We start from the raw sequence: 24,435 nt of genomic DNA, 5'->3' as shown, positions 1-24,435 counted from the left end.
CTTCAATGTTCTCCAAAACAAATAATAAATGTCTGTAATAAATAATACATGCCTCCTCACAGTACTTAAAGCCATTGATCACTGTCTGTCTTTTATACATCACTTGAACAGACCAATGCAAGTCAGTAGAGATTCAAGCTTTAAATTTGGTATGTGTTTATGTTATTTTCAACCTTACATTTTATTTATTTCATTCACATTTTAACATTTCTAGCTGGAAAATACTGAAATGCTGTAAAATTTAATTGATATCAAGAGGAATTTTTGGATTCTATGTGCCTTGTTTTGAATTCTGTGAAACTGTAGCAAATCTGTATTGACAACAATGGAATAACATTCTGTAGCTTTTAGTAGGGCCCAAGTCATCGATTCGCCTTTCTGGCTCCTTTACAAGTTGTAAAGTGCTATCTATATCTAAAGGCACCATTAGTTAGAGCAGCAATAAAGAAGGATGGGTTGATTGCCACTTACTGAAAGGAAATCTTCAGTGGAAGTGCTGATGGGAGTGATATTTGATATGCTTTCTATTTATCAATAGTGCACAGTGTCAGTTCCTTCAGAAAACTGTACAGCTCAATAGCAAGTATGTTGAAATCTCTAGTTCTTGCTGAATGGTCTTTTTTAAAAGAACTCCAATTGCTGAAATGCTCAGCAAAAACAGAATGACACAGAAAAGGGGCAGACTTTTCTTCTGAAGGCTCACAAATACAAAATTTGTTGTTCTGACAAAACCTCGTCAGGAGTGTTGCATTGGGTGGGTTTCACACTCTTGATCATCTGATTCAATGAAATGGATAATTCTGAACTCTAATTCACACACAAAAAAAATGATAGAGTAGACTCTGATTTTTAAATGTTATTGAATCTCCTCTCTCCCCACCCCATCACCAAGATGGTATCTCAGCACTGTAGGTCTTCACTCCTGAAGTACAACTTCAATCTCTTTAAAACCACATTTTAAAGACACTTCAGCAACCCATGCACCCACTCCTTTGAGCTTCAAGCATATTGTATTGTTGTTAATATTAAAAAAAATTGATCTTTCCTGACTTCCTTTTTGCAATTCATTCAATCAGAACACAAGTACTTTGTTGTCTGGGCCCCAGTACTTATTGCCCATCCCTAACTTGGGGTGGTAATGAACTTCCTTCTTGAACTGTTGCAGTCGATTTGCTGTAGGGACGCCAATTATGCAAGAGTGTTCCAGAATTGGAGCCAGCAACAGGGAAGGAACAGCAGTACATTTCCAAGTCAGGATGGTGAGTGGCTTGGAGGGGAGCTTGCAAATGGCGGTATTCCTATATAACTGCTGCCCTTGCCCTTCCAGATAGTCGTGGTTGAGAGTTTGGAAGATGCTAAGAGTCTTGGAAAGAAACCTTATTTAAAACTGACTGCCACTGAACAGCGAACTCTGCATGAGCCACACGCAAGTGGAGGGAAGCTGTCACAGCACCTTAACAATGATCACTTTGCAGTGTAGCTACAGGCTCTTGACTTTTTATTGCAGATGGCAGATTTAAGCTCAGATTGGTACCTATTTACTTTGATAGCTGTTTTGCAACATTGTTTTGTGATCATTTGCGCTGCACAAAAGCAGAAATAGTAGAAATGGCCAAACTGCAGTCACCCTCTGCAAAAAGGAGGTAGCTGAGCATTTCATTTGGGCCAAAGAACCAATGATCTAATGACAATACAATTCATGCCATGATTGAGGCACATAGCACCAAAGCACTGCTTCAGGGCTTGTACTTGGATGTAATCTCACATTGATCAGTAAGGAGAGTACAAATTTGAAAAACATCAAGTGAAAGAAATATTTATCATTTTGAGTACAAACTACTTCTAAAGCATCATGCAGGAGATGGTCAGTCTGATGTACGTATACAGGAGATAAGCAAATCTAAATAATGAAGGTCAAAAAGTAACTTTTATTTTTAAAATGAAAGAAGGAATTTGTTGACAATTTGTTGTAGTGCTTAGGGAATATTTTTAAAAATCAAAACTGAAAGCTCACAAAGAAGACAATTATTTTCTCAAACAGAAAACTCTGCTTTTTAAAATGGCCAGAGGTCTTGTATGACAAACACAGTAACAGCCAATCACTTCAACAAATACCCGGAGAAAAGAACAAAAGCTAAATGTGATGGTCCAAGGATTCTAGAAACACAATTAATCCAGAGTTGGGCATAGCATTTAAGCACAATTCTACCTGAACTGTAATGAAATTCATCTAAAAATGTAACTCATTCAACAGTTTGGATCTCCAGAACATATTTTACTGATCCAACACCTCTGATCATTTCCATAGAACTCACATGACAGCCTATATTTGTTACAAACATCTATTAGCTGGTATTGCAAGGGATGTGGATGTCTAAGTTGCCATGGAAAGCTCCACTCAGTTTGACCATGTCATACCACTGATCCCTCTTGGAGAACCCAATATAGAAACTACAAGTTCATCAGGCAACGATCTGCCCCTGAGGCCCTGGGAAGAAAAGGAGATGGTTTGGTGGTGGTTGTTTTTTTTTGGGGGGGGGGGGGGGGGGGTGATAGTTCACTGAGCAAACTGGCAAAATCAATCAAATCAAAATCATTCAGCAGATTGAAATCTGAGAAGGAGGCAGTCAAGCACCAAGATAGTGAAATCCTCCCCAGAGTCTTGTCCCTTTTGTACATTACCCTCGAGGGGGTTGCGGAATAGATTAGAGACCTGATTATAGATCAGAGTAGATTAGAGTAGAGAATAGATTAGAGATTATAGATTAGAGAATAGATTAGAGTAGAAAAGTTACAACACAGAAAGCGGCCATTCAGCCCATTGTGTCTGTGTCAATGGAACAAAGCAGCCACCCACAGGAATCCCCTTTTCTCACACCTGGTCAATGGCCTTGCAGCTAACTGCACTTCAGGTGCAGATCCAGCTTCCTTTGAAAAATAGTTCAGAGATTCTGCCCTAGCCACCAAACATGGCAGCAGATTACAGACAGTCCCCCAACTTCCGGGTGAAAAAAAAAGGTTTCTTCTAATCTTTTTACCAATCATTGCACCCCTGGTAATTGGTCCCTTTATTGGTCAGAGTATTGAGTACAGGAATTGGGAGGTCATGTTGCGGCTGTACAGGACATTGTTTAGGCCACTGTTGGAATATTGCGTGCAAGTCTGGTCTCCTTCCTATCGGAAAGATGTTGTGAAACTTGACAGGGTTCAGAAAAGATTTACAAGGATGTTGCCAGGGTTGGAGGATTTCAGCTATAGAGAGAGGCTGAACAGGCTGGGGCTGTTTTCCCTGGAGCGTCAAAGGCTGAGGGGTGACCTTATAGATGTTTACAAAATTAGGAGAGGCATGGATAGGATAAATAGACAAAGTCTTTTCCCTGGAGTCTTTTCTGGGAGTCCAGAACTAGAGGGCATAGGTTTAGGGTGAGAGGGGAAAGATATAAGAGAGACCTAAGGGGCAACATTTTCACGCAGAGGGTGGTAAGTGTATGGAATGAGCTGTCAGAGGATGTGGTGGAGGCTGGTACAATTGCAACATTGAAGAGGCTTTTGGATGGATATATGAATAGGAAGGGTTTGGAGGGAGATGGGCCGCGTGCTGGCAGGTGGGACTAGATTGGGTTGGGATATCTGGTCGGCATGGACAGGTTGGACCGAAGGGTCTATTTCCGTGCTGTACATCTCTATCCCTCTATGACTCTCCATTACAGGAAACAGGTCTTCCCCATCCACTACATCCAAGCCCCTCATTATTTGGGACATTTCAGTGAGGTCACCTTTCAGTCTCCTTTGTTCTAAGTAAAACAATCATAGCCTTTTCAATCTCTCCTCATAGCTGCAACTTTTAAGGCCTAGCAATATTCATGTAAATCTCCACTGTACTCTGTCTTTGCTATAATATAATGACAAGAACTATACACAAGAATCCAGCTGTGGCTTACATTTTTTTTAAAGTCATTACATCTTTGAATGAAGGAAAGCTCCCACATGCCTTCTGTACCACCTTCGCTATCTTTCTGTCACGGAGTAATAGATCTGTGCTCCAAGGTCACTTAGTTTAAACAACTACCAAACCTCAAACAGACTACTGTTCGTAGCAAACTGCCTGGCTTTCAGGACAATACTATACAACCTTGTCACACTAGACGCTGAAAGTCGTGTCAGAATGTTGACAAAAATACCATCATTACACAGGAGGACACCTCCAACCGTGTATATGGCAGGTAATCATGCGACTCAGCCAACATTGTCCATCTCATACACTGCAGGCAAGGATGCCCTGAGGCATGGGACATTGATGAGACCGAGCAGAGGCTAAGGCAATGGATGAACTGACAGCGCACAACAAACAGACAGGAATTTTCCCTCCCAGTCGGAGAACACTTCAGCAGGTCCAAGGTCGAATGTCCTGGACTTCGGGACAGGCAACAACGAAAAGTGGCTGAGCAGAGGCTGATAGCCAAGTTCGGTAACCATGGGGATGGCCTCAACCGGGACCTCGGATTCATGCCACACTACAGGTGACCTCATTGTTCTATACACAGACGGACACACCCACACAAACACTCACACACACACCTAGACAATCAGTCTGACCATTGTAGCACAGACAGCCTCACACAGGGAAGCTCACACCTTCAATACATTATCTGTGCCGACATGACACCAATTGTTAAAGTTCAATTGAAAATGTAATTTTTAAAAATGTTTTGCAATTTACTTATGAAAGAACTGAAACCAACATAGTCAGTCAGTTCTAAAAGATAAGAGACTTAACTAACAAACAAATCTAGGTCTTTTTCAATATATAATTTCAGCTACATCACACTGTAAACTTTTGCTGTAAATTCTGTGTCTTACAATCTTATTCTCCACACCACCTGATGAAGGAGCAGCGCTCAAAAAGCTAGTGCTTCCAAATGAACCTTGTTGCACTATAACCTGGTGCTGTGTGATTTTTAACTCACTTAATTGTTCAACTCCTTTAGGAATGTGCCTTTGCAAAGCATATCTGAAAACAGATGTAGTGTTTTTTGTCAAAGTTCATCCCAAGCATCTCTGTGGCACAAGAATCTGTGTCTATAGGCTGTTCCCAGGGATGTACAGCAGGATAAACATCACTATGGTTTGGAGGATCATCAACTCAGTGAAAAATATGCTGCAGCCTGCATGAAACCCATTCATCTTCCAGTGAAAACAGCCATGCACGATAGTGTAGTGTATTGTAGACTGGCACATTCTATAGGCCAGGCCACATGTTGAAGGTTGCACTAAAGCCTGGGCAGCTGTCACAAAGGGGCAGTAGGGAAAAGTCCTTAAACCATAGTACACAGAGGGGAGGAATTGACATGAAATAATTAATGTAGATATTAAATCTAAAACACACTCAGTAACAAACTATGTTAGAAAAAAATTGAGTTGTTTTGCACTGTGTAAAATCAAAAATGTTTTGGTCATGCAAGTCTCTTTTATAAATTTTGTGAATACCCTCTGAGGGGAAAAAAAATCCCAGTCAGCTGAGCAGCTTAATATATCAGGGGCAAACAATCTAATCCACATTATACATTCACACACGGGATGTTGACTGAAGGGAGGGAAACTTTATAATTTATTACAATGCCTTTGTGTGGTACTGTGGATGTGGCAATGAATAGTGTTGGCACTATCTGCACAAAGCAAAAACTGTTTTCTATCTAGAAAAATAACGCATTCAATTTAATAAATGTTGTTGTGCAAGTTCAAAGAGAGTGTTTTGCCATGAAAAACTGCGTCTTAAGTTCTGACACTTTACCTAATAACTCTATACTGTAGAACGAGGTGGAATGTTTTGAAACAGCAAATGCTTCAGCAAACAATAAAAAATCAAATCAATGTGCCAATGGGCAAAGGTCACAGCATTCCTTTCTGCTACAATGTCATTCCCAGTTCATAATAGCAAGTTACAGTACAAGAGCACTTAGTCAATTATCATGAAAAAAAACACTTAACCATTACCTTGCAATCATGATTGGATAACTGCTTGGATTGCAGGCATTCCTATATTACTGAAATGTAATCCAATGACTACGTGGAGATAAATTGTTACCTCAGAATAACCTTGAATTATATTTCACCCCATGTAAATGCTTTTAGCACACAATAAACTGACAGTTAACTTGGCATCTTACTGAAAGATTACACGCAGAGTATTTACAATATTGAAATAAGTGGTGGGAATTGAAATGACACACTGAGTTTATTTCAGACATTACTAGAATACCTTATCCAAATGGTCTATGCCATGATGTCTAGATTGATTCTAATTAAAAAAGTGAGATAACAGAGTTACCTAGCATATTGTCTTGCTAACACCAATTGTTACAGCTAACCTGACAATGCAACATTTTAAAATAAAAAGTTTTGTGATTTACACATGAAAGACGTGAAACTATCATGGTATTCAAACAGACGAAAGTCTCAACAGACAATCAAGGTATTTTTCAGTGTATAATTTCAGTTACAGCACACTGAAAATTTTACTATAAATTCTGTGCCTTACAATTGTGTCCTCCACTATCACCTGGTGAAGGAGCGGCGTTCCGAAAGCTAGTGTGCTTCCAATTAAACCTGTTGGACTATAACCTGGTATGGTGAGATTTTTAAACTTTGTACTCCCCAGGCAACACTGGCATCTCCAAATTATTATCTGAATGGGAACTTTATTTGCTCTGGTCAATGCAAAAATGGGATTGTGTAGCATTAAATCCCAGAGTTACATTTTTCAGGGTAATGCAACATTAAACCTTTGGCCTGTCCAACACTCTGAACCCAACAGTTTGGCACAGTTCATAGCATTAATTTTAACGTTAAATTAGAAAGCAAAACAGGAACTATGCCAACAAATTTTCTTAAGCTGTCTCCTTACTATCCATAACTGATCTCTTTTTAAGCCTCTGCACTAATTAGTAACTATCAAGACCATAAGAAATAGGAACAGGTGAATGTCCCTTGAACCTGCCATTCAATAACACAGTGTTCGATCTGACACTCCTCATGTCCACTTTCCTGCACATTACCTGTAACCCTTGATACCCCTACTGATTAAGAAGTTATTTATCTCAGCCTTGAATATGTACAAGGACTACTCCCCAACTGTCTGTGGAAAGGAATCCCAAAGACACACATCCACCCCACCACGAGGAGAAACATCCTCTCAGCATTTACCCTGTAAAGCCCCTGAAGAATCCTGTTTGTTTCAATGAGATCACGTCTCACTCTTCTAAACTCCACTGGAGCAGAGTTCCAAACGGTTTAGCCTTTGCTCATAAGACAATTCCTCCATTCCAGGGTTCACATTTGGAAATCGTCTTTGAACTGCCTCCATTGAAATGATATCTTTCCTTAAATAAAGGGATCAAAGCTGTTCACAGTACTCCAGATGTAGTCTCAACAGCAGATTATACAGTAGCAGTAAGACTTCCCTACTCTTACACTCCAACTCTCCTGAAATAAGGGCCAACATTCCACTAGCCTTCCTGATTACCTGCTCCACCTATGTGCTAGCTTTGTGTTTTGCAAATAAGTACACCCCCCCCCCCCCCCAAGTTCCTTTGTGTTGCAGTTTTCTACCTTTTCTCCAGTTAAAGGATATTGTTTTTTGTTCTCCCTTCCAGTATGAACTTTGCAATTTCCCACATCAAACTTCATTTGTCAACTTTTTGCCCACTTAAATCTCTCTAAACTGTTTGTATCCCTCTCACAACCTGCCTTTCCACCTTTTTTATTCTCTACAAAACTCAATAACAGTCCTGAGTTTTAGCTATTATTAATTAATAGTTAACCTGCTGTTTTACTCATTTGTTTAATCAATTTTATATACTCTTGAAGAATTTTAATGCCACATTGTTACAAAGATCAATGAGTTTCATACTTAGGCAAAAGAAGTCAATGGAGTTATAAAGAAGAAAACAGAACCATTATCTTCTCAACTAACTCAAGCAGTATCAAACCCCCTCTTCAACAGCCAAACAGGAGAGGGAATATTTTGGGCTGCAATTATTTGCAGATTCACAGCTACACTTTCAGATTTTGCATGCTTCATATTTGTTTTTCACTTTTGAGCCTATGGCCTTTCAGGCTTGCAGAATTTGCAAGTGATCTGAGATCTTTCCAGAGACTGTTCAGAATTATTTCCTTATCCCACAGTTCCCTTTCAGTTTCTCTGGAATGGTGACAATTTATGCAAATGATCAGAACCACGGAAACTGAGACCTAGTAATGCAATACCAGTCTGGCAAGATTATTTCGGTTCTTAACCATTTAAACTGTGAATGATTTATACGCTGATTTATCAGACGTTGCTAAACACTTCACAGCCAATGAAATACTTCTTTGGAATGTTGGTAAACATGGCAGTCAATATTTACACTGCCAAGTGACACAACAGCAACAGGATAAATGACCAAGGGATTTGTTCTTGATTAGTTTGATTGAGAGTGAACATTTCTGCTCTCCTGGGGCACTCTGTTTTTCCTTGAATAGGATCTTATACTCAAAAAGTCAAGTGAATTTTCTGTTTAGTATCTCTGACAGTGGAGGGTTCCCTCTCAAGATGGCGAGTGCAAAGTTCTGCCTGAAATACATTTCTTCCTGACTCAGAAGCAAAAGCATTACCATTGAAACGAGGCTTACAGCAAGTGAACTGACACATCAATAGACAGAAATTCATGCTGATCTGATCCACATAGACATGTAGGTGTCAGGTTTTGATATGGTGACCTCAGCCAAATTGGATAACAGATGTCACAATTAATTCTTCAGTCCCTTATCCCAGATATCAATACATCTTCATCACCATGAATAAAATGACCATATCAAAATTTACTTTTCAGGCTCAGACGTGAACATTTGCCCTTTGCATGAGAAGCTGCTTAGTATCCTTAAGTTCATGAAGTCACTGAGTTTGGGTGAGTAAAAAGTGGTAAAGCAAACAGCAAAAATAAAAAAAAACTCAAGTGAGATTTCCCTGAAGGTCCGAATGACCTTAAAGACATTTATCGAATAAATGTGTCTTAAATTTCCTCATCAGTCATGCAGCAATCAAACTATATTGTTCGATTTTAATTGCAATCTATTCTGAATTAATATTTCTCAAACTTTAGTCTTTTGAACTATTTGTGTATGGGAAATTACCCTCTGCATCACTTATTGGTCTTCCCCTATATGCTATCACTTGCCATTACAAAATTCATCAATATTAAAAGAAAACAAGTGTGTTTCTTTTGATGAGACAAGTTTGATTCCAAGCTGGAGAGTATCATTCTCATGCTAGAATTCACGTTCAGCCAGGTTGTCTTTGTTTTCATTACTGAAAATTGAAATGCACAGTTGCACGTTGTTGGAAATGGCAGCAGTTGCTTCAAAGCTGTGTCTAGAATAGTTGACCTGCATACACAGACAGTACACGTAGTTCTCCTATAACACTGTAGTTGCATTCCAGCAAAACCTCGCTTAATAAAAATACTGTGGCCTATGGGCTTAGTGGCAGATCAGCAAAAAAAAAATCACTCTGATCACTCAAAAATCACCCAAAAATGTTTAACGCAAAGAAGATTGAAATCATATGTATTAATAAAAGTAAATTTAACACAATACATTTAAAAAACGCAAGAAAGCTGCTCTCTGTACAGTAACTCTCAAAGAAAGCTACTCTGTCAGTAGTGCAGAATAGCATGAAGCCCGGCACTGATATTGCACATGCACGGACACTGGCACATGCGCAGAACAGCAAGACCACCGGTGTACGCGCAGAACGGCATGGAGATTTCAGCACATACATTGGGTGTATGCACCGATCAAAGCACGCAAACCAATCCCTGCTGGAATTGTGCTATCACAAATGGAGGTAAACATTCTCCAAAAATATCGTTCCCTAATTCTTCAGCGATGCTATAGCCAAAATGCCCGTTATCCCAGAACTTCCTGTATACATGTGTCAAAACTTTCTTCCTAATTGATTATCAGCTTCAATAAATTATATTTTAGACCAGCTTGTGAATCATCTGGAGGACACTCACAGATTGGATCAGATTTGGAAAACCACTGTTCTAAGTGATTGATCTATTAAACTGAAAATTAACAAAATGAACAAAGCACAATATGAATCATTTGGAGTATTTTAAAGACACATACCTCTCCTTCTGTGCATAGTCGAGAGGAGATGTTTGCCTTTGAACCTAAAATTAGAAAATAAATAGGTTATCAAGAGTGACAATTCTTGGGGATAAATTGAACCACGACAAGTCAAATGAATTGATACTTTCATGACTTTATTAATCTTTTTTCAATTATAGTACTACCTTTGCAAGATCTAAAACTTTGGTTAAGCAGACAAGTGATTCATTTAAAAGATACATAATCTTTTCAAAAGATTGATAATCATATTCTCCCTAGCCCATTGCTTTCCCGCTCCTGAAATATCTTAATGGTTATAAGAAATCCCTGTCGAAAATATTTGTCTGCTCAAGCAGGAAAATCTGGAGGTGTGTTTTAGTCAATAATCATCCAAAATAAGTTGAAGATCTAAAATATGCCAACTGTTAATTTAGGATCATTGTTAAATACAGAATGTAACAAGTATATGGTTACAAGTCTGTTGAAAATTAGCATTAGAAGCACAAGATATACAAGCGCTCAGTGACAATGATTAGGAGTGAATGACTGATTCAGCCAGGGCTTCAATACTGAAATATATTTCCTTTCCTTTTACTTGCGCTCACAAGATTACACTTGGTACGTTCTCAAAATGAATTGCTGCTTCAAAGGCATAATCCAAGTGGAATGTTTCACGGTTCTCTAGGTGGAATGTAAATAAAAGTCAATTAAAATGAACAGATATCAGTCCAGATTTTTGCCATGACAAGGAACATCTCCACCTTAGCGAAAATGTCAGAAATTGCACGTGATCCCAGGTGACATCCCCAAACCCAGCATTTTTCTGTTCTCCAGGTTACTTGCAGTAACTTTGTCACATTCCATTTCCTGAACTCTCATTTGCCATTGCAATTCTCTCTCAATATTCAGATATCTTTTGCTGTAGACATTGTTAACCGCGTTCTTCTGTTTGGCGGTCATCGCCCCCTCATCGTATTTTCCCCATTTGTATCTGTTTCATCACTTTTTGGGCATCAATGGCTGGGCCAGCATTACGGTCCATCCCTAAATGTGGTGGCGAGCTGTGTTCTTGAATAGCTGGAGTTCCTGGTTGTAAGATAGGGCAGAAGTTTGAAGATTTTGACACAAAAGTCAATCAATAATGATATAGACCGATTCATGATGGTGTGGTTTAGAGCAGTATCAGTGTATCAGTACCACTGTATCAGTGGTAGAGGGAGAGAATTTTGAAGGTAGTGGATGGATTATGAAACAAAATGGGCTGTTTTGGCCTGGTAGGTGTCAAGCTTCTTAAATGTAGTTGAAGTTGCAGCAAAGATCCAAGCAAGTGGATTGTATTCTATCCCATTCCTGATGTGCCCTGTGGATGGTGGACAGACACTGAGGAGACAGGCATGTTACTCAACATTAATTGGTAACTACTGAGCTGGTCTTAGAACCATAGTTTTGATTTTTTTAAAAATTTCATTCATGAGATGTAGGCATCACCGCTAGGTAAGCATTAATTTCCCATCCCAAGTTGCCTTTGATAAGATCATGGTAAACTGTCTTCCTGAACCACTGCAGTCCTTAGGGTCGAGATAGACTCAAAATTGATGTTAGGAAGGGAGTTCCAGGAATTTGACTGAAGGAATAGCGATATACTTCCATGAGGATAGCGTCTAGCTTACAGGTGGCATTCACATATATCTACTCTCCTCGATCTTGTAGATGATAGTGATTTGGGTTTAGGAAATGCTGTTCATTTTGGAGATAGTACACACTGCTGCTATTGAGAATCAGTGCTGGAGGGTGTAAATGTTTGGAATGTGGTACAAATATAGTGGGATGTTTTGACCTCGATGGTGTCAAGCATCTTAAGTGTTGTTGGCAAGGAGTGGTGGACAGACTTTGGCATGTCAAGAGGTGAGTTACTTGCTGCAGGATTCTTAGCCTCTGACCTGCTTTTGTAACCATAGTATTTATGGCGAGTCCAGTTTGGGCACTGGTCAATGGTGCTCCCCAGTATGTTGATTAGGTGTGATTAAGTGATAATAATGCCACTGAATGTCAAGGAATCAATTCTAGATTCTCTCTTTTTGAAGATGGTCATTGTTTGGCTCTGGTGTAGGCTGAATTACTCATCACCCATCAGCCCAAATTTGGACATGGACCAAGTCTTGCTGCATTTGAGCCTGGACGGTTTCAGTAGCTGAGGTTTCTTGAAATGTGCTAAACTTTATGCAATCATTCTCAAACATCCCCATTCTTTGCTGAGTGGTAACACTCAAGCAACGGCCTTTTGATAGAGGAAAGGTCATTGATAAAGCAGCTGAAGGTGGAGGAACAGCTTGAAGAACATATGCTATGATGACCTGCTGTTAAAATGACTGACCTCCAACAATCACAACCATCTTTCAATGTGCAAGAAAAGATTCCAACTACTGGAGAATATGAACCTAATTTTGCTGGGGCTTCCCAAACCAAACCCAGTCAAATGCTGCCTTGATGTCAGAGGTAGTCACTATCACCTCACAGCTAGAGTTCAGATTTTTAGAATCCCTACAGTGTGGAAACAGGCCCTTTGGCTCAATAAGTCCACACCAACCCTAAGAAAAGTAACCCATCCAGACCCATTCCCCTACCCGATATTGGCTTATTGCATCTAACCTACACAGTATTAGGTGCATTAGTCAGAGGGAAATGGGTCTAGGTTTTTACTCTTCAGAGGTCGGTGTGGACTGGTTAGGCCGAAGGGCCTGTTTTGCATAGTGTAGGGAATCTAATCATCCCTGAAAACTATGGCCAATTTACCTAACTTGTACATCTTTGGATTGTGGGAGGAAACCCATGCAGACATGGGGAGAACGTGCAAACTCCACACAGACAGTTGCCGGAGGTTGGAATTGAACCCAGGTCACTGTGAGGCGGCAGTGCTAACCACTGAGTCATCATGCCAACCAAATCTTCTGTGCATGTTTGGACAAGGCTGTGATGATCTTAGGAATGGAATGGTCCTAGTGAATACTCAGCAGTGAGCAAGTTATTGCTGAGAAAGTGGTGCTTTATTGCACTCTCAATGACTTCTTCCAACACTTGTCAATGATCGAGATTGGCCAAATGTTAAAGGAACTTCCAAGGCTGTCAAAGTACTGGTCAAACAAAAAAAAGTGTGGAATCAAAGGCAAAGAGTTTTAGGATTTCAGGTATCCTGTTAACATAAGCCATTCTAGGATTATGCTGCATGGCTACTTTCCAAACTGTCATTTTCACTATGGGGTGCCAATAAAATGGGTGTTTCGACAAGCAAATACAACTGCTTTATAGCATGAACACATTTGTTTGCAAATAGAAATTAAGCACATAGGTGAAAGATGTGTTTAACCAAGGAGTTGAGCACCTAACTAAAATATGTTTACGCAAGACATCAGTTGAAGGAATTTCAACATGTTGTCTGCTATTTGGATCAATGAGTGTGGTTTCCACCACCCCCCCAATAGTGACATCAATAAACACTAATTATCCCACTGAGGTATGTCTGTGGTGCATACTAGGGGAATGGAGATGGAGAGTGAATGCAAAATGTTGGGATATGATGCATGGGGGGGGGGGGGGGGGGGGGGGGGAAGGAAAGGAAGGAAGAAGAGAATGTGGCACATTTTGAATGGGGCTAAACATAGTCAAGGGGATTAGAGCCACACAGTCTCAGAGATCCATTGTACAGGAAACAGCTCTTTGGTCCATCACATTGGTCAAAAACCACCACCTGATTATGAGGGCATAGATAAAGTAAGGAGTCAAGGGGATGGGAGGATGGGTAGAGTGGCTCAAGGGTGGAGTGGCTACAGGATCAGTAGTTAGATTTAAAGTGGCACGGGGGGGGATGGGAGGAAACGTAGGATGGTTCGATGGGTATAGATCACACAGTGATTAAGAGGGGGCAAGAAGGAGGTAGTGTAGGGATATTAATTGCTTGGATGGTGCATGGTAGGTGAAGGATATGAGAGCAGGAGAAATGTCTGATGTCTTCATCTTTAATTTTAAACTTCTGGCTCTTAAAATCCTAAGACACTGCTGGAATTCCCAGAAGCCTATTCTGTTCTTCCCGGGTTAAAGATGCAAAGGTTTATTCTAGAGTATCCTATTAATTCCAACCTGACTCAAATGTTGCCCACACTATCGAAACTGAAAAAAAATGGGAAGTGCAGGTGGCCATTTTTAAAAACTGGTTTAGCAGATCTAGAATTTCTCCAATCTCCATGTACTCGTTCCAGAATGAAAATTGATAAACACAAGGTTGAAGACTGACTCTAATATGATAAATTAGAATTAACATTGAAGTTTTAGCATTTTGTAATATGAACACAATAATTGAAGGACCATGGCATATGATTTACTTTAACTTCTTCTCACTAGGTTTCTTATTATCTAGTCATTCTGATTGCAGAATACAAATTATGTTCCACAATTCCATTTTTAAAAACTACAGCAATAGCTGAAGATAAGTAAGATTAAAAAGGGTTTATTCCAGAATAATCTATTAATCCTATTAACCTAGTGTTGATCAATGATAAATACTAGCCAACATTTACGCCAATCACATGAAAGATTTGAGACAAAGATTTAATAATTGCATTCTCGAAACTGCATCATCCGGCCACATTGACTTAATACATATTTTAAATGCTCTATACCTCAAGAGTTTGTGAAAAAATTCTCATGGTGCAGGACCAATATTTATGACTATTCAACACTGCACCATTTTTCTTTCTGTATCCATTGTTCATAAGAATGCATTTTAATAAGCAGGTTTTTCTGGAAATAAAATCAAGTTGCAGGCTCACATTACAATGACTGTTCAAACTGCTTGTCAATCCAAGCATGCTATCTTGTCAAAGGAAGGATCTCCTGCAAAATATGTTTTCACAATATGAGAGTAGAGAGCAACTAATACAGTAAAGTGGTTTTATATAGTTCTCCATAAAAAGCTATCTTTGCTGAGGGGTGACAATAATGCGGTCTTCTTTACAAGCAAAATTAACTAGTTTTCTCTTTCCTCCATTTTATTTCATGATGACCATAATAAAGTTTGTTCAAAATTGTTTTATCATTTTAGTTCTGATTACAAGTACAATGCAATTCAGCATCTCACATAAGTTGCTGTTATCTAAAGTTTAAATTTTCTTGGGTTCAAATAATGAATTATAGAACTTCTCCTGAATCATTTGATAGCTGGTGTGCAGAAAGATCTAGCAGTCTTGTGATATCGATACGGAGGTCGGACGCTTGGAATAACTGTTGCACGGCACCTAATTTACAAAGGATATTCCTTTTGGATGCTAGGGACAGAAGGGAAGACTCAGATAAACTTCAATTTTTTTTCCTTTTACAATTATTATTAGAAGACATGACCATAATTTTTAAATTATGAAATCCAACTGGTTTACCAATAGACTTTAGGGAAGTCAGTAGCTGTATTAGATTCCATTCTAAGAGACGTAGTTGACCCTTAAATTCCCTCTGAAGATATCTCAGAAGATATTTATTCGTATTGTTATTACGAAGGCGTAAGGGATACTGTACCTTTAAAATAGAGAGTTAAAAGCTAGCAGAACTACCTGACACAGCACCAAGTGTTCTGAACAAGATAACAACACAACATTTGGTCAAACAGCTAGAGTATCTGGGTTGCCTAGAGACAAAACAAAATTCAAATTTAGCCACTTTAAATTATACTCCAAAAATACCAAACTCCAATCAAGTTTGAATTTAGTACTTTGATGCTATTAACACCAATTAAAACAATCTGATGCTTTGGGTATAAAGCAGAAAAAAAAATTGGAGGAGAACTGCCAAAAGACCAACAGATGCAGGCTGCTAGTTCAGAACTCAGAGGCACCTGTCTGGAGAAGGAGTTTGCGAAGGAAGGAAAAGGGAAAAAGGAAAGAAAAAGAAAATAGAAAAAAGGAAAGAAAAGATAGACACCGACCTGGAGAGCAAATCTACAGTGGAAGATACCAAGAGAACATTCGACAGCTGGCTGGTTTTGAAATTTGAATTTTTCTGTAAATCTTAAATTGGGGGTTTTAATCGTAGCAGTATTATAGGCGGGAAGGTAAAAGATAGGTTTAGATGGATTGGCCATGCTAAATTGCCCATAGTGTTCAGGGATGTGTAGGTTAGGTGCATTAGTAAGAGGTAGGTGTAGAATGGTTGGGGAATAGGTGGGTAATGCTTTGGAGGGTCAGTGTGGACTTGCTGGGCCAAATGGCCTGTTTCCACACTGTAGGGATTCTATGAATGTGAATAAATGGAGTTGTAAACAGTTGTTAATTATTCTCTCTTTGACTTTAAAAAAATTTAAAAGTTGTTAATTTTTATTTTAAATACGGTCTTTTGAGATAGTTCTGTGCCTCAAATTTTCACAGAATACAGCACGGGGTGAATCTTTTGACAGTTGGGTTTAAGTTAGCGGGGGGTTTTACCCAGTGTTGTAACATGGTGTTGCCACCAGAGGTTTGAGGAGGCTGACTATTACTTTCCCATGCCAAACAGGTGGGCACTACATGCTGTCCTTGCTTGAAATGCCCTCATCACAGCAATTAAATCTGATGTCAAAGCCTAAATATTTAGTTTACAAACAACATAATCAAACCTTACACAAAAAGTTCATTTTTCAAAAATCAGTACAAACTAGTCAAATTATAAATATTTCATAATTGTTTGTATTTGTGAATTATTCATTAAAGTAGCCACCAAAATGTGAACCTCATTACAATGAGTTGGATTGGCAAATATAAACCTTGGACTGATTGTTAAACAGTCTGTGGACTGTTGCTATTATCACATTTTAGCTTATTGTGACAGGTTTTCTGTTCCTGACAAAAAACTCCATTTAAGTTGACAAAACAGCTTGAAGTCTGATGAACAGTCTTCACAGTTTCTGCTAATTTAGGTTTACAATTACTTCTTTGATTACAAATACTTTGATGTACAAGCTCTGAGCATGCATCTAAAATCTTACTTTCGTGAAATATAAAAATAACAAACTCTACATCCAATATAAAGTAGATGGGTGCCCACCAATATAATTTGACATTGCCACAGGATTTACTATTCAACCATCCCACAAAAGCTACGAACAACCAGCAACAGTTGGTATACAAAATATTTTGTGATTTTCAACATCCCCAAATGATCTTGAAAAATTGTGGACAGTGACTTAGATATCTCTGACTTAAACAAGAGAAGCAAGAAGCTGAATACTTGCAGTATCCATTTACAAAAAGGATGTAGATTAAAGAACAGTGGATAAATTTAACAAAATGTAGGAGCAAATTACTGCAGATGCTGAAATCTGTACTGAAAACACAAATGCTGGGGATCACAGCAGGTTGGACAGCAGCAATGGAGAGAAAATTAGCTAATGTTTCAAGTCTGGATGACTCTTCATCAGAGTTGACACTTCAACTCTGATAAAGGGTCATTTAGACTCAAAACATTACCTTGCTCGGTCTCCAGGAATGCTGACTGACCTATGGTGATCTCCAGCATTTGCAGTTTTCAGGATGAATTGGTCTTGTCACGTGGGTGTTATTAAAAAACCTTCATAACACAATATTGATAATTTCACATCATTTCTATGTATATCTTGTTTGTGCAAGATATACAAAGTTAATACAATAATAAATTATCTATGCACAAGAGGAAATCCAAATATTGTTCCAATGTATGTGAACTTACACTTGTTCTGCATTTAGATGATTGAGCTGAAAGTGGAAAATCTAGGACATCAACTAGAATACACTGTGGTTAACTTAATCCCAACTAATACTTAACATAAATGAGTTATGGATCTTGCATCACCACACATTCAGCAATACAACTTTGTCTTACTTTGAAATAATTATCAGGGACAGGGTGGAACACAATCCACTCCTAACAGTGCAATCCCATGTAGCAGATGGCAGGGTATGGATAAGTGCTGTATGATATCAAAATAAATTAGATTTAAAGTTGTAATCAATGTAATTAGTGTTGGTCTGAACATTTTACAAGGATATAACTTTACTAAAATTTTCCTCCCACAACTTCAAGGTAATGCACAAATCACAGCAAAAAAGATGCATACAACCCAATTGTTATATGTCAATGGCATTTTATTTGTGAGATGGGTATGGTCAAGTGCCAGGTATTTACATCACACACATGAGTTGCTGCATCTAAATGGCTAGCAGCACAGTGGAGACTATAAATTCTCCAAAATGAGCAAATGCATTTTGGCTGAGGGGCCAGGCTATGGTGAACAAACATGGGACAGAATTTACAGGCTAAAATAACTGTCATTCCTTCCCAATCGTTGTTTTCCTGAATCAAAGGCCTCAAAACAAATCACTGTTCAGGAAATAAAAACAGAAAATGCCTGAAATACTCAACAGATCAGAAAATATTGATGGAGAGAAACATAGTTAACACTTCAGGTCAATGATTCTTCATCAAATGCCACCTGACCCTAGTAGGTCTTTCACAGTTCAGATTTCCAGTATCAGCATGGTTTTGATTTTGCATCATTGTTCACACACTTCATTAACAAAGAACAATGCAGGCTGCATCTGCTGTCTCAGAATTATTTTATTGCAATACTCAATGTGCCTAAAGCCATTTAAGTAATAAGGCCTAATTATAGAGTCATACAACATGGAAAAAGATCCTTCAGTCCAAACAGTCCAAGACATCCATGTTCCCAAACTAAACTTGGCCCATATCCCTCCAAATCTTTCCCATTAACTTTTCCAAATGTCTTTTAATCATTGTAGCTGTACCTGCATCCACCAGTTTCTCTGGCAATTCATTTCACACAAACCACTAAAAAAGATTGGCCATCCGGTCCTCTTCTTAAAAATATGCCCCCTACTTCTGAACTCCCCCATCCCTCAGGGTAACACCCTGGTCATTCATCTTATCTCTGCCCCTCAAATTTTCTAAACCTCAATAAAAGTTGAGGTAAAACCCCAACGTCCTAAGCTCCATTGAAAAAAAGTCCCTGCCTATTTTTATATCTCAAACACTCCATTTCCAGCAACATCCTGATAAATATTTTCTGAACCTTCTCCAGTTTAATAATATCCTTCTTGTAACAGGACAACCAGAACTGCACACTATTGCAGAAGAGGCCTCATTGGAATCCTTGCACTCTCAACATGACATTCCAACTCCTGTACTCAAAAAGGAGTGAGCAATGAAGGCAAGCGTACCAAACACCTTCTTAACCACCCTGTGTAGTAACCCTGTGATGCAAAATTAAAATTATATACTTGAACTCCCTAGATCTCCCTGTTCTATCACACTACCCACAGCCTTACCATTAATTGTACAAGTACTGTCCTTGTTTGTATTACCAAATGCAAAACCTCGCATTTATCCAAACTAAACTCCATCTCCCACTCCTCAGCCCCTTGACCAAGATCTCTGACATTAGATAACCTTAGTCATGTGTCCATTATACCACCCAACTTTGGTGCCATTTGCAAACTTACTAACAATGCCTCCTCTATTTTCACCCAAATCATTTATCTGAATGACAAACAAAAGTGGACCAGCACCAATCACTGTGGAACACTGCTGGTCACAGACCTCCCAAAAATGTGAAAAACCACCCTCAGTCTCCTCCCATAAAGCCAATTTTTTACCCAATTGGCAAACTCACCCTGAATCCCATGTGATCTAACCTTACTAATTAGTCTACCATTTGAAACCATGACAAAGTCCAAGTAAACAACACCCTACCCTTCATGTTTTTGGTTACCTCAAAAAAAACTTAAAGTTTGAGACATGATTTTCCTCACACAAAATCATGCTGACTATCCCTAACTGTAGTTTACTTTCACACTCTGAAGTCCAAAATAATACTTTAGTAGTACTGACACTAAACAGAACAAAATTGCAACCCATTCAAGAAGGTGGCTTTCAAAAATATTACAAAACAATGCCTGGACAATTGCTTCACAATTCCATTCAAGACACCTTTTATAGTAAATTATAGTCTGGATTATACCAGAATAAAACAAAATTTACTTAAGCACAGATCATCTCTTAAATCATTAAACCAATAGTCACATTGAGATTTAAACAATTGAGTTCAAATGCTTAAATTTCACTTTTCTTTAAAAAAAATTATCAACACGCTACCTGGAATTTAAAGAGATGGTTTTTAAAAAGCTTAAGAGTTTTAAACAAAGCCTCAATGTCCAATAGTTATGGAATGTATACACTAGAGGTCTAGTCCTGAAATCTTTCATATTACAATCACTCAAACCTTACACTAATTTTTATGAAAGTGCTAGAAATTTACAATAGGTATGTTGATCATATTTACTTGCAGTAGTAAGGATAACATTTAGAACAATGGTTGAGTTTGACCTTCCAGTATCTATTAAGACTGAAGAATTTGGAACAGTGGATACATTTCCTCTCGCCCTGCAATACCAATACAGTTCAGGCCAATGACGAAAACACAAGCTCGTGTGAAACGGCCAGCCTTTTGGCTAACAAAACGCGTGGGATTTTTCTGGCAGGAGATCATGGCTAGGTTCTCTCATTGTGCGGCAGGGCTAGTAGTGAAGTGGCTGGAGGAGAAAGTTGTGAGTCGGTGTTGTGGGTTTAGCTGCTGCAGTCAGTCAGTGAGTGAGTGTGTGAGAGTGAGCGGAGTGTACCTGGAAACGGCGGCCTGTTGTGGTCCTCCCCGCACAGGGAGACGGTGCCATCCCGATGCAGCAGGATGGCTGCCAGCTCCCGGACGCGGCCAATGCGCACCTGCTCCTGGGGCCAGTCTCGGTGCAGAGAGCGGCAGCATTGGTAACACACAGCCCAGGCTTGCTCCTCGTTGATGGGCTGCTCGTACGCCCTCAGCACCTCGTCCAGGGATAAAACCTGTGGCTCCAGCGCGTCGTGGCCGGCGACGTGCTGCTGCGGCTCTCCATCACTGCCCGACCTGGCCATTTCCCCGTCGCTTGCTCATCGCTGCTGGCCAACGTTTCTCCAGGTTCCCATAACAGCGAGTCCCAGCCCCAAAGCCCGCAGCTCCGGTGTCAATCAGCCGGTACCATGTGATCGCCCTGCTGTGGGCCAGCCCAGCCCAGCCTCCTAAACACACACACACACACACACAACCCGAATCAGAGGAGTGCACAGGATAAAACCAGCAGAAACACAGAAACAGGACAGTAAATCTCTGGGTTGAATCAAGTGCAGCTTTCGGATATTACCCGCTACCCTGGCACCTTCACTGGGGACCGATTTTCCTTTGTTTCGCCCAGGGGGTTTACGTGTGGGTTACAGCTTGGTGTCCAATACTGTACACATAAGCTGCTGCACCCTTTCTGATACACAATAGAGTATACAGCAATGTCCCAGCGGTGAAAATACAGTGTGTCTTTCCTTTGCAAGATTGCCCTCACGCCTGAGCATTGCTTTCTCCACAGCCTGGGCATCTTTTATTCATTTACTCCAAATATATCCACAGGATGTTGGGTTTCCAAACAAGGATAATAAAGACAGTGCAGCAGACAATACAACCGAACCCATTGATAGTTCGCTTTTACTCACTTCATATTATTTTTGTATTGAGTCCTGAAAAAGGAAAGGGGTTATTTATGTAATTTCTACGCTATAGTTCCAGACTTGGGGTCTCGGGCACATTATATTTCAAGGCGTAACATGTTTTTTAAAATAATTGCCTTTTACTTTAAGACTTGAGGGATTACATTTGAGCTTCAATGGGCATGTGCTTGAAGATTTCTGGTAACAATGTACAATGCTCAGTGGTGAAAAGCTGATGCTACTATCCAGTTGTTCATTTGTTTGAAGGTTCTGTCAATTGCAATTTTCTGGTCTTATATTTTTCGCGTCCCAATGCCTTAAGGCACTTTACCTGAGCGGATCATTCTCAATTAATTATATCAGCCATTTGTTTCCCTTTTGAAACAAACATTTGTACCGAGTGGTCTACTCATCCGCACACACTTTAACAAGCTCAATGTTGTAAAGATTCAAATCCCCAATAGCTGGATTTCCTATGACTGCCACTGAGCGAAGAGGACAAAGTATCCACACTATGACATCAATAGGTCGGAATTTAAAGCTTTCCATATCCTGACAAATTCAGAGTTTAACCCGCATTTACTACAGCTGCTTTTATGTGTCCTGTCCAAATTCCAAATCCAACATAATCACAGTTAACTCAAACACGTGTTATACAACTAACGATACAACTTGAAGATAATAAGGTGCATTCTGTTCTTTAGCAATGGAAATTAGAGGGCACACAGATTTGTAAGTGGCTTTTTGGAGTTCAGACATGATTACAGTTGTATGTGTAAGAGATATCACAATGTTCACAGAACAAGCACTCGAGGGTTTTTGGATGTTGCCTGCAGTTACAAATAAAATTTCACATCTTAATGCTTGGAAGAGTCACGAATTGTTTAATTTTTTTGTACAAAATGTCCGATTTTACCTGCCTTGCTGACCTCCTGTCGCGTCCAGGTTCTATCATTTCACCTAACCTCCAGAAGGCGAGTTTATCCTACGTTTTGGAATCTCTGCCTGGATGCAATCCACTTCCCGATTCAGGTTGGGAATCTGCAGAATAAATTCACAATGCGGTAGAACGCATCTGGCTGTGATACTAATGCCGGGATTATATAAATGCCCCCATATGTGCTTCATATTCCAATCACTTAGATCTCTTCTCCCCACTTCAAAAATTTCCTAATGAACCGTGTGTTATCTACCTAAGCATTATAATGCTATATTTCTTTAAATCATAACATCCAGTTACAATTCATTGTTCGTAATCAAATGCAACCAAACTACAGCATTAGATCATTGCCAACATGACAAGCGCTAATGACTCTTAATTAAAATTCAAACGCAATAGATTCAGCTGAGAATTCTGCCAGCAGGGAGTATCCGCTCTGTCAAAATATTTTGCAATTAAAAGACCTTTTAGTGGGTTCGCTTCTACTATTGCCTGCAATATTTTACAAACGTTTGCATTTGTATGGCACCTTCTTTGCAGAACACCAACATTTCGCTTCTGTTCTTTGAACAGTACAATTGTGTTTTGATAGGCCCTCAGTTTGACAATGGAATGTCAGCCTAGGTCTTTTGATCAAATCCAGAAGTGCACTGGAAATTACTGACATGGAAGTGATAGGCTACTGACTAAATTAGCTGACATTCTGAAGAAACTCAGCAAGTCTGTGGAGAGAAAGACAGAGTTAACGTTTCAAGATGAAACTTTATATTCTGTCATGTTTAAAGATGAAAATCAACGGTTTAAGATGCTGTATTGAACATTTGTCAGAGGATTAATACACTGTACAATTGTTGGGTTTTGTCCAGACTTTTAATCTTATTCACATCACCAGACTGTTCCCGAGCTCCTTGTCATCATCCTGGAAATGGAATAGATGGAATCTGATCAAGAACTAAGCGAAAAACCTGAATAAAGATGGTTCAACTTGGAATTGGAACAGTAAATATATATGTGAATAATCGGAAGACTGGAATTCATGAAAGTGTCATTATCCAAAAAATCCAAATTACACTATCAACATTCCAAAGTTAGGAAAATAGAATGAGAGCATTATTTGCATAACTTGACAATGGAGTGTCAGCCTCGGTCTTCTGGTCAAATCCAGGAGTGCGTTGGAAATTACTAAACCCACTTGCATATTACAGAAGTGGAATTTTTAAACTTGAAGGAGTGAAAGGCCTGTTTCTATTTTGTAACATTTTATGATGATTGGATTTTCTGTAGATTTCTTATCTCAAGCATCACAAATTAATAGAAAAAAATTATTTTATTAATTCCAGGTAACTAAAGTTTCTGTGGATGGATGAAGAATGTGAGTCTCCAGACTGGAGAGTGAGGAATTACAATAATTATAACAGCAACATTGGCTGATGCATTTTATTTAAACATTGCTGGTTAATACTACCTAATGAAATGGCAAAGTACAATTCTGCAGAAATAATATTTTTGAGGTTTCAAAAGTAATGTTTCTCCCTGATAATTGTGTTGGTAACAATTCACAGCATAGTTATAAAACATTCAATATAATCCCTCCCTGATCTCAGATTTGAGATTGTGAAGCTCATGACAGACTTGTCAGATTGGATGGTTCAAATTGAGAAGCTTGTTTTAGATTCAGGAGAAAGATTAATTAGTCCCTCAAGCCTGTTCTGCCATTCAAGGAAACCTTTGCTGATTTGATACCTAGCTCCATATACAGCCCTTTG

At 39.2% G+C, this 24,435-nt stretch overlaps 1 protein-coding gene across 1 annotated transcript in view; it reads right to left on the bottom strand.

Annotated features, from left to right (window-relative positions):
- spire2 (spire-type actin nucleation factor 2) overlaps positions 1–21,238 on the bottom strand; it is an 82,886-nt gene extending 61,648 nt beyond the window's left edge. The window contains exons 1-2 of the mRNA XM_072596102.1: positions 20,844–21,238; positions 10,171–10,214 (exon numbers count right to left, since the gene is read on the bottom strand). Of these exons, the coding sequence (XP_072452203.1) occupies positions 10,171–10,214; positions 20,844–21,129 (330 nt within the window). The 5' untranslated portion in view covers positions 21,130–21,238. The remainder of the gene's footprint in view (positions 1–10,170; positions 10,215–20,843) is intronic.
- Positions 21,239–24,435: the final 3,197 nt, after the last annotated feature.

Source organism: Chiloscyllium punctatum, chromosome 26, assembly GCF_047496795.1.
Source record: "Chiloscyllium punctatum isolate Juve2018m chromosome 26, sChiPun1.3, whole genome shotgun sequence".
Lineage (NCBI taxonomy): Eukaryota > Metazoa > Chordata > Chondrichthyes > Orectolobiformes > Hemiscylliidae > Chiloscyllium > Chiloscyllium punctatum.
The sequence above is the reverse complement of the archived record's forward strand: the minus strand, read 5'-3'. Positions and strand labels throughout refer to the sequence as shown.